Source organism: Elaeis guineensis, chromosome 8 (genome assembly GCF_000442705.2).
Source record: "Elaeis guineensis isolate ETL-2024a chromosome 8, EG11, whole genome shotgun sequence".
NCBI classification, from domain to species: domain Eukaryota; kingdom Viridiplantae; phylum Streptophyta; class Magnoliopsida; order Arecales; family Arecaceae; genus Elaeis; species Elaeis guineensis.
The window spans coordinates 1,643,946-1,655,144 of NC_026000.2; the positions used below are offsets into that span (position 1 = coordinate 1,643,946).

The 11,199-nt window shown below is 40.1% G+C and overlaps 1 protein-coding gene across 2 annotated transcripts; it reads right to left on the bottom strand.

Annotated features, from left to right (window-relative positions):
- Positions 1-3,706: 3,706 nt before the first annotated feature.
- On the bottom strand, positions 3,707-7,241 carry LOC105050947 (pentatricopeptide repeat-containing protein At4g35130, chloroplastic-like). 2 transcript variants are annotated; one of them, XM_073242711.1, is made up of 2 exons: positions 4,744-7,241; positions 3,707-4,646 (listed from the first exon to the last, which is right to left on the bottom strand). In XM_073242711.1, exons 1-2 carry the CDS (start codon positions 6,749-6,751, stop codon positions 4,627-4,629), a joined length of 2,028 nt encoding a protein of 675 aa, XP_073098812.1. In that variant the 5' UTR covers positions 6,752-7,241; the 3' UTR covers positions 3,707-4,626. The 2 variants fall into 2 exon arrangements, with proteins under 2 accessions (XP_073098812.1, XP_010929475.2); XM_010931173.4 differs by having other exon boundaries at positions 3,709-7,239.
- Between the last annotated feature and the right edge of the window lie 3,958 nt (positions 7,242-11,199).

The following is an 11,199-nucleotide window of genomic DNA, read 5'->3' on the forward strand; positions in this document are numbered from 1 at the left end:
AATGAGGCTCAGTTCTGTTAACATTTGATGATGAAGAAGTGCTTGTATCAGATTTATGCTGTTCATTGGTAACAGTGCACAATTTGTGGAGATGATCAATTGAGGATCATATGCTAGAAATCCTTTTTTTTTTTTTTTTATGAAATGGGAGGTTATACCACCCTTATTTTATTAGTGGCCTATGCGGTAGGATATTTACAGTTGGGAGGAATGAATGAAGCCGGGAAAGCTTGAATCCATGCCCAATCAAAGCAAAGAGAAATCCATATTTTTATCTTGGCTTTTTGTACATAACAAGGAGTGAAATCTGACACTGCAGATGCAATTCAAGATATGAGTTAGAGGATTTGATTGTATTTTAAGTTTCTTTTGTAACTGAAAAACTGAAAATATGCTTTGTAGAACAAAAGGTATGGTTAAGGTTCATCCACCCCATGGAATATAATACAGGAACTGGGCTGGGCAAGATGACAATGGATTTTTTGAAATATCTATCTCGTGTCAGCCATCAGAATCAAAGACAGAGGAACAAGCCTTTTCTGTCTGTTTCATCCGATCAATATGAAAGTCCTCTTGTATGACTCTGAAGATGAAAGAATTGGCAGGAAGTTATTCAATTTGTCTCTTATTGCGGTGAGTCCAAAATCAATAGTCTTTTTAGCTTTGAGATGTCTATTGCTTTGCTCCACATCTCTCTCTCTCTCTCTCTCTATCTCTATCTCTCTCCCTCTCTCTGATTTAGGAATACTAGGGGATTTTCAATGATTCAGAGAATTTTGCTACTTTTCATTATGATGGTAGTCTGTATGGCAGTTAGGTAAGATGGTGCGAATTCATATTTTCCTGGTGGCCAGGAAGACGCCTGATTTTTTTTTTTTTTTTTTTTTTTTTTTTTTTTTTTTTTTTTTTTGTGGTCCTCCTCCCCTAAGACACCTGATTTTTTTTTTTTTTTTTTTTTTGTGGTGTATAAGACACCTGATTTTTAAAAGACACTTCGTCAAAGCCAACTTTTCACGTTATACCTCTGTTATCCTTGCGAATGTTTATACCCAAAATCTTTTTATCTCTTCTGGCTTCCAAAAGAAACTATTATTTTCTGAAAAACAAAATGAAAATGCCCTAAAATCTATTGGCTGAAGTCTTTCCTGCTTCCGGTTCCATACTTTTTGCATGCTGGTGTGGGTGATTGCTTTCTACAGATCGCCCTTTGCTTCCTCATCGCGGCATTTTTATTATTCTTCCTCACCCCTCACCGACATAGTCTATGAAATGTCCATGGAGCCCTCTGCCCTCTCATTTATCCTGTAGGTCCCTCACAGGATTAAAGCATTATTTAGACCTGCCTTTCCCATTTTTTAAGTGTCCTCTGCTCGAATTGTTTTGAGGCATATGTGGTTGTTGATCTGGTACCAAGCTTTATTGTCCTTGATGATAGGCTGGATAAACCCTGCCTGGTTGGACAATCCAATTAGACTTACCTTAGCCGGCTGGCTCCTTCCAAGTTCGACTCAAGCTTGCAGAATTCGCAACCTATTTGCCATAACCATTCAAGCTTTTGTATAATCTATGATCTCCTATGAGTCCTGTCTCAATGTTGTTCTGGTTTTGGGTCTTCAGTTCATGGCTTGGACCCACTTGGGCCCAGATGCAGTGCCTCCTCTTCGCCATGTTAACAAGTCAAGCTTTTGAAATGAAATTTTGGTCATAAGCTGACGTCCTACTTTCAGTGATCCTGAGCTAGTTTGTCTTAAGCGACGCACCGTCTAGAATTGAAGGGCCACTTGATTTCTATTCCTGGTTAAGAAGTCAAAAACTATGCTGTTTATGGGTGCAGCCACCGAACAAATGTTACAAATTCAATGGGCGTACTGGCATATTTTCTTCTTCTCTTTCTTTTTTTAAATAGGACTGACGAATCATGCAAATCTAATACGAGTGCATCCCAAAATATTAAACAATAAAATATCATAGAAAGGAAGGATAGTAGCGGCATAATCCATCCATGATACTCCATCTGCATACTCTATCACGAAGAAAGTAATTCAATCCGCTGCATTGTTTGCCTCACAATAAACATAGATGGTATGCAAAGTGATACAACTCTTAGCTATGTTCAAAATATATTGCATTTAAAGATGCCTGTCCATCCTGTAGCTTTGTTTCTGTATCCATCCAATCACTATTGCCGAGTCACCTTGTAGGTGAGTAATATACTCATATGTTCTTCAGTACTTCAGAAGCAAAGTGGCATCGTAGAGGGTTGTACTTTCGCATGTCTTACGGCCTTTAGATACTTGACGCTATTGGTGTCTATCGTGGCTTCATGACCTTAAGCAAAGGCGAGTGGGGAGTCATCAAATCAAGCATTACATAATATTGTAAGATAGAAAGTGACCTGCATCTGGTAACTGTATTGTAGTATTGAAGCAATGTGAGAGAAGAGTTTCTGTTTAAGGGTTTGTTTGGATGATTGGACATAAAATTTTATGAAATTTATCATCCAAATATCAAAAATAATGGATTATAAGTAGATCAGGCCATTCATTTACAAGTATCATGGATTGGTCCAGATCCTATAAAGAGAAAAAAATGATCTGTCCGATCCCATAGAGAAAAAATGATCTCAAAAATAATTTTAAATATTTATAAATATAGGATCTGATCTATTTATAATCTAATATTTTTTTATGATTGAACCATGAATCCCATAGGATTTTGGGTCCAACCATCCAAACAGACCTTTAATGATGCGGATTCCGGTTAATAACTATCCTTTTTTACAATTCATTATCCTCGTAATTCCCTTCTTGTTGGTTGTCGGTAACTACTTGCATAAAAAACTTCCTCCAGCCCTAATAACTTTCTTTAAGATGTTAATTCCCGCAATTAACCATGCAAAGATGACCTTGGATGAATGACAAGTAGTCAAACGTGGTTTCCTTGACATGTCATGCAAAAATGATTAACTAAATTTTGATTGGCCTGTTTTTAACTATCTATTATAGTTGGTTGTATAAACCGTATGTGTTATATCATCCGTGCGCTGTGCTGCTGGCATGTGGTTGGAAGTTTTTTTTGTTTAGTAGTTTACTGGGACGGAGATTGGATAACTGTTCTGATAGATCAACGTAATGTGTTCTACATCGGGACGGATTGGCTAGGATGGCTTTTGTCAGTCCCAGTCCGTCGTTCTCGGTGATTCATATTATAACTTATAAAAATGCACTTAAATAATATGTTAACAAAGATGTTTAATATCACGGCAACGTCAAATTCCAGGGTTCCTCGTCACTTGCCTCACCCAATCTCGCATAGAGCTGATCATGGGTCGGATCTTGGGCCTAGAGGCCATTGATTTTTAATTGAACTTCAGGCCTGTTCTATATAAATTTAATATCGTCTAGGCCCAAGTCCAGCCCATGATGTCTCAAGCTAGGTGCCCTCGTAGATGGAAAGCCCTGGGCCTAGAAAGAAAGCTCTTACAACCGGCACTCGTTGCTAAAGTTTAGCTGTAATATTTTGATAAGAAACGTATCACGGTAAAACCTCTATATAGAAATTTTTAGCGGCCCTATTTATATCGCTATAGATCTATACACTTTTCAGAAATGATTACTTTTAGATCTATATATTTTTCAGAAATAAATTTTTTTGTTGATGTAATATATAATATTTTATAAATGAATAAAATTTTGCCGATATAAAAGATGATGTTATTATTTATTTATTTATTTAAGTGCCTGAAACCAAGGAAATTTAGTTCAACAGGCTCGATTCCCCGGTGTTTGTCCTCGCACCGCGAGCATGCTTTGGCTCCAGAGCCATATACAAGCTCGTGAAGGTGGGATTATGTGAGAAGAATCACGAGGAGATTGGAGGATATCGGCATTTGCAAGGACCCAGGTTGTACCTGGATACGTATGGGTGGTAAAATTTGTAACCATGTAACAGGGGACGACGGGCTCCCAGAGCCTGAAAAGATTTGCAGAACGTGGAGCGATTTAGAGATGATACACGGTTTAATATGCTCAGCTCCAGTGCTCCATGAACTGGGAGAGGAGAGGGTGGAAGTATTGCAAGGCTACGGCGAGAAGCAAGCAGCAGCCTTTGGGCTGATGAGGACGAGTGAGAGCATGAAGATGGGGACCATGCAAGAACAAACGCATGTGGGGGGATTGATACAATGCTGCCAAGCTCGTGATGGGCAGGAAGATTGTTGTGAGAGACAACAACCGATTCCAACATCTCGGAGATTGCTTTTCTTCCTGTGATCACTTTGGTAATTCTTGTTGTGGAGAAATCCGAGCCACTCTAAAACAAGGTACATGTCACTAAATATGTGGCATGTCAATTTTCCTTTTTTCCTTTTTTTAATGATTGTTGCTGCCAATAAAAATTGTACACAAGGTGTTTGTTCTGTCATACATGCATTTTGGTTCCTCCCCAATTTGTCTTCCGAGCATTCTGGCATTTCAATCCAAGATGGACAGCAGCTGTATCTTTCATACGAAAGAAGAATTCACCTTTCTTGCACAAATCCACCATTGGATCGCACAATGGCCGCTTCAAGATCTGTGTAGGAGGATGAATGAGACTGCTATGCTAGAATTCAGAGTGCTTTGAGATCTATGTGAGATGCGATCCACCTGTCAACATTATGAAAGAAGATCAATCATTCTTTTGTGGTAAAGATACAACCCCAACCCATCCAAGATGTTTCAAAAGCATGTATTTCTTCCATACACTTAGACAGACATCCCAAGGCCTCATAGATCTCGCCTGCTTGAGGGTGTGATCTATCCCCAGCAACAAACATCTGAAGCCCACCCTTTTCTTCTATGCAACTCCAGCCAGGTCTCCTTACAAAACCTTTTTCACCCATAAACTTCCGAATATTTTTGGTAACATCCCATTTACCAGTGGTAGCATGGATGTTGCTCAGCACAACATGATAACCGACATTGTCTGGTTCTAAATCAAAAATTTTTTGGGCTGCGTAGTTGCCAAGTTTACCATCTGAATATGTCCTGCAGGAGGCAAGCAGAGAACCCCAAATTCGACCATCAGGTTCCGCATCCATGGAGTTAATTACCTCCAAAGCTTCATGAAGCTTCCCTGATCGGCCAAGCAAATCCACCATACAAGTGTAGTGGCTTAAATCAGGCTTGATCCCATAATTTCTGGTCATGCAATCAAACACCTCATTCCCTTCGCTCACAAGTCCTGAGTGGCTGCAAGCAGATAGCAAGCTCAGAAACGTAACACCATTTGGTGTGATTCCTTCCTTTTGCATTTGGTGGAATAATCTCAACGCTTCTGATCCGAGCCCATGGACTGCATATCCCTCGATCATCGAACTCCATGCTACAGTATCCTTGAGAACCATAATATCAAAACACCTTTGTGCTAAGACGATGCTTCCACACTTTGCATACATGTTAAGGATGGATGTTTCCAAGTTTTTGTCATCTGAGTCGATGCCAAACTTGTTCCTCATCAAGTACCCATGAATTCCTCTACCTAATCCCAAAGCACCTAAATGTGTATATGAGAGAACTAAGCCCTGTAAAACATCAGCACTCGGTTCAAAACCAGAACTTTGCATTCTTTGAAACAGATCAATAGCATCTCTGAACTGGTCATGTTGGATAAAACCCCACATCATGACACTCCATGAAGTGCTGTTCTTCATTTCAATCTCTTCGAACAACTGGATAGCCAATGCCAATTCTCCACATTTGGCAAAAAAATCCACAAGAGAAGCTTCCAAGACCACGTCTATTTGCCCACTTTTCAGTGCATAACACTGTACCTTCTGGCCTTGGTGAAGGTCCCCACACTTGGCAAATGCTGAGATAACCAAAGTAAGTGTCTCGTGGCTCGGAATCAGCTCAGTCTTCATCTTTTCATAGCAATGAACTACTTGGGAAACATCACCCATTGAGTAATACGCCGACATTATAATATTCCAAGAAACAACACTCTTCATCTGAATCCTACCAAAGAGTTCCTTCATCTCTTTGAAACAACCAGCTTTGCTGAACACCACCAAGACTGAATTCTGTACCAACTCATGACTTTCAAATCCTTTCTTAATTACATAGCCAAACAATTGAATCCCTCCAACCACATCTTTCACGACACCACATGCTCGTAGTGTGACTGCTAGTGTCACCGAACTGGGCTCCAAACCCTCCCTCTGCATTTTGCGGAATAGCCGAAATTGTTCATGAGTGTCTCCAATCTGAATGTAACCTGAGATCATGGAGGTCCAAGAAACTACATCTCTAACAAGCATTTCATCAAACAGCCGGCGAGCTAAGCCGATACAATCGCTCCTCACATACACTTCTATCATTGTATTGCAGAAATAGACATCACTGTCAAAACCTGTTTGAATTCCAAGGCAGTGGATTGCTTCCCCGAGTTTAAAGTGCTCCGTGCGGGATGAGATAGCACGGTTGACAAGAGGAAATGTGTAGTGATCGCGCCGAGCTCCCGCCTCGCGCATAGCAGAGAAGAAGGAGAGAGCTGCATCAAAGAACCCTGCATCGACATGGGCTCTTATGACTGAATTCCATCGGAATGTATTGGGTTTCGACAAGCCCTTGAACCCCGATATGGCATCATCGTTAAGATCACGGAATTCAGCAGTTAAAAAGACGCGATTTTGGGCTCTGGGGATTGAATGGAATCCTTTGTAAAGGGTCAAGGCTCGGACGTCTAGATAGCCTTTGCATCGATGTAGCATGGACGCAAAAGAGCAGGAGTTGAGATCTATGGAATGTGGGAACGAGCTGCGACTGGTTCTCAGGTGATGGAGGTGAGGTGGAAGAGGAAATCTGGGAGCAGGGATAAAAGGAAGGAGTTGAGAGATTCCAAAGAGAGAAAGAGAATGGATGTCAGGGAAAGAATAGTTGGAATGATGAGGGAAGAAGGAAGCTCTGGAGATGCAATACGGAGGCTTTCAACAGATCAAGCTACTCTGGACCCTATACTTTTGCTGATGGATTCGGACAGCTCCTACGTAGCGTACAGGTATGATACATGTAACACAGCATGGGCGGACAAGCTCATGTGAGAAGACGTGCAGTGTGTACTATTCGTCCCCCTGCCTGATCAGGGGGAGCCGGATTACTTCAGAATATTTTTGCTGTGTAACAATAGAGATTATTACCACCTCTTACTCTGGTACAAGAGATCGAGAATTCGATTTCTACGCTGCTTTGGAGATTCAATTCGCGGCAATGTCACCCTTCATTTTGACTGCCTCTTTAAAATTCCTTGGTCCTAAATGAGATGATATTAAGTCAGTTTGTAAGAGGCCTTTAGAAGTCTCGCCGTTGGGCTTTGACAGGTGGGTAGGCTGGGCGGCAGTTGCGAAGAAAGAGAACTCTCTCGTCCACCATATATTCCATAAGAAACTACCCCTGATGTTAGTTACCGTCTAAACCTCATAAATTAAGAGCCCACAACCTAGAATCCACGGTCCACGTGTCCTCGTCGGCCTCCTCTTCGCCATTGCCCAGATCTCCAAAAGCTTCAGGGGCTCGCACGCTCGTTGCCGGCTAAAGAAACTCTACCTCGCCTCGTCGACAGAAGTGGGGAGCGAAGCTTGAGGAAGTGATTCGAATGTCGAGTAAAATAGTAAAAATATGGAAACATCCTCCCAACCCAGAACTGATCATAGGCCGGCCCCCGGGCTTCAACTGCATTCATTTTTCGTCGGGAGTTGGGTTGGGCTTCTTTAAACTCTGATGTTGTTTGTGCCGAAGCCCGGCCTATGTTCAGCTCTGCCCAGATTCCTTTTTTTTTTCGAGAATAGAATTCCATTGTTGCATAGCATCGTGGAAGACCGGACGGATGGGAGGAACGGTGATGTGCCCTTTTCCTTTTTCATGGAATGTACACTATGATTTGATCTGTGGTATATCACGTCCAGCCTTGAGACATATACTCCAGTTTAGGTTATTCCGTGCATGGGTGTCGCACGAGGGCGACTAAAATTCTTTATATGAAAAACTCGCATCTAATCGTTATGCCATGCAGGGCATAATATATAAGAACGCGTATGTTCAATTTTGAGCTGGACCCGGCACTTTGCCTACCGGGACTAGTGCAAGTTTGAGCTATGTATTTCTTAGATTCATATGACTCCCCTTCAGAAGAAATTATGTCGCATATTGGGGTTTGTATACAGTGAACGAACCCCAACAATTGGACTGCAGAGATTAGTTAAAACTTCAAACTCAACATGCACAATTTTACATAAAACCTCCTATAAGATATCGAAATTATATGTAAGTTCCACAATAGAGTCAACCCCCAGCCATAAGCACAGGAAGGTACCGCTTTCTGTCAAGATACTTCTATGCAATAGTTCTGTTCTATATGTAATTACATAGGAAAGCATTAATGTCCAAGTTTGTGTTAGTCTAACCAATTATGACTGAAGTAACATTTACATCTTTTATGTGGAGAGTTGAGAAAGGTACCGGATTCATATAATAGGCAACCCTTTTTTCCTTTCTTTATTTTGAAGAGAAGCTAAGAGAACTAGAAATTATTTGATCTTTAGATATGTTGTAACCCACTAGTTCTTTGAATTGAAGCAGATCCACGAAATAACTACCGAACTTATAAAAATTTCAGGGACAGATATTGACTGCAATTTGTATGACAGTGATACTTGCAATTATCTATATCGGAACGTCAACACAGCAAGTTGCTGAGATATCTGTCTGCTCTAGACTAGATCATGATCATTCATGAGTTACTGTCAGAGCAAAAGATTGAGATGCTTTAATGTTTCTCACATTACACCATGTTACAGCTTTTCTGACTTGTAGGTCTTTGTTTTTGCCACCGAACTTGTGTATACAACTTATCATGGAATATGTGTAGGCCTTTCACACAACCAATACTAGAAATTTATGCAAAACTAAAAAAAAAAAAGGAAAATCAGAAACTTTTGGTTCCTACAACTTACAGCTTTGAACTGCTCTAAGCCAACTGTAAGAACAGATTCTTTACCATGTAAAATAGGCGGATCAAACTGTAAGGAGTGATCCACTTCAGATGCACTGAAAACCCGAGTTTTAATTGCCTACTTTATAGTTCCATGTTGTATCTATAAGGCTACAGAATAATTGCGCCACTGCTGAAAGCGTTCCAGTTTATACGACCAACTGTAACTTTTGCGGTTGAAGCATGTACTACAATGTACATGTTAGTTGCTTCTCCCATATCTTCTCAGCCTTGGCCAGATGCTTTTGTTGTAAGATGTCCAGAATGCGTGTTGGCTATGTCTCTTGTTGATCAGTAGCTAGAGGAGCCTGATGATTTGCTGATTCATGAAACAGCCTATTTGTCCGATTATTTTTTTTTTTTTTGCTAGAAGTCCGATTATTTTTTCATTGCACAGTGTAATGAAGATAATACCATTGCGCTCGAACAGTCTCGGCCCACCTCTGTTAATATCATAGCAGATATTTGTTTTATTATACTGATGGATATAATATCTTACTCCAGAATATTGTTCTTGATGAATTCAGTGTGGTCTTCTATTTAAGAAATGGCTGCCTGCTGTAATGGCAGCTTCAAAACTCTATCCCATGAAGAGAATTGATGAGCATGACCGCAACAGCAGTTCCTCCAAATGCTAGTCAAGGTACTAAAATCAACCCCTTATTCTCTCTCCATATAAGTTGGACTTTGTCGTTTTAATTTATAAGAAGACTTGTTTACAGCAGCAAAAAACAATCCACATATCCACATGCATCTGAATCCGACTATTTATGAGTATTTTGCCTAGTGTATTTCATTCAGTTATGTTCTTATTAGTCTAAGACCAAAATATAACTGTTTATATTCAGAAATTAGTGATTGACTAGTTAAGTATAAACTATCAAGCAAGAATACATGGCAAATAATTGGTGAAACTGGGAGTCTCTAAATGATCACACAAATAAGCGATATGTATCCATCATGCATTTGCTTTTGTTCAACCAAACTCAAGTACTTGGGAAAAAGGCTGGATTGTCATCGTTACGTGCTTGTGTTCACATCTAAACTGTAATATTGGGCTAGAGATCAGGGAAATGCATTTGCCTGTCTATAGGTGGTTCGAGAAACAGATGCTGTCATTGACTAAGAGTGCTAATACAAAGCAACAAACTTTATACCCTCAATCGCAGGTTCTGTTTCTTTCACTGCGTAACTATCTAGTTAAGAATGTTGTGACTATTATTATTAAAAGGGCACAAGTGAACTCGTAGAACTCATGTCCTTTCTCTGATCAGAGAAAGGACACATCTGAACACAAGTGGCACCAGTGAACCGTGAGGTTCGTATGTGAGTGTGACTCTGGGCAGTTAGCTGGAGCTATCAGTGTTTGTTATCTGTGCCTGTCATTGGTGTCTAGCCAAGTCAGCCTCGCGTTTGCTATCGTCAATGATTTTAACTTTCAAATATCAACTCAACTTATGGTATGACTAGAAATATCTCATGCAATTCTAGCATTGTGAAGTTGTTGAAAGTTTTGGTCTCTGTTACACATTTAATTTGGGGGAGTGCAAAATCTGCATTCTGGGTTGAGGGAACAAGTAGACGTAGATTACCTTAGTTGACCTCTGTGTAATAGTTACTGCTATTCTAGTAACTACATTGTCGCCTGTGTGCCTTTAAAGATAGAGGACGCTGTTTTACCCAACCACACACGCACAAAAAAAAAAGAAAAGAAAAGAAAAAAAAGATAGAGGACGCTGAGTGACGACAATCGAACGACATCAATATCAGCCCATGAGCAAGAGACTCTCTGACCGATATGAAATACTGGATTTATGGATTGCCTTCCACCCGGCAAACTGACTGAAATTCTGACTTTGGTTTTTCGTGTCTTTTGGTCTCATTCTTGTTAGCTGCCTTTGGGAGCTGGTCCCGCGGAGTACAGCTTCCGAAGGAGGTCCTCGCTTAGAAGTTCAGAGTACGGTGGTATCTTAGGCCGTTTTAACTCAATATTTTTAAAATCTGATCGAAAATCAGATCAAAATAAAAAAAAAAATTTAAAGATCAATCGGATCAACCCATTGATCCCATCAATTGATCCATAACATCAGTATGACATAATTATGATATAATAAATATATTTTATTTTTTAAAATATAAAAAAATTAAAAAATTAAAAAATTTTAAAAAAAT

Bases quoted from the DNA above. Each gene is read 5' to 3' on its own strand.
- LOC105050947 (XM_010931173.4), bottom strand. From the start codon at position 6,751: ATGCTACATCGATGCAAAGGCTATCTAGACGTCCGAGCCTTGACCCTT.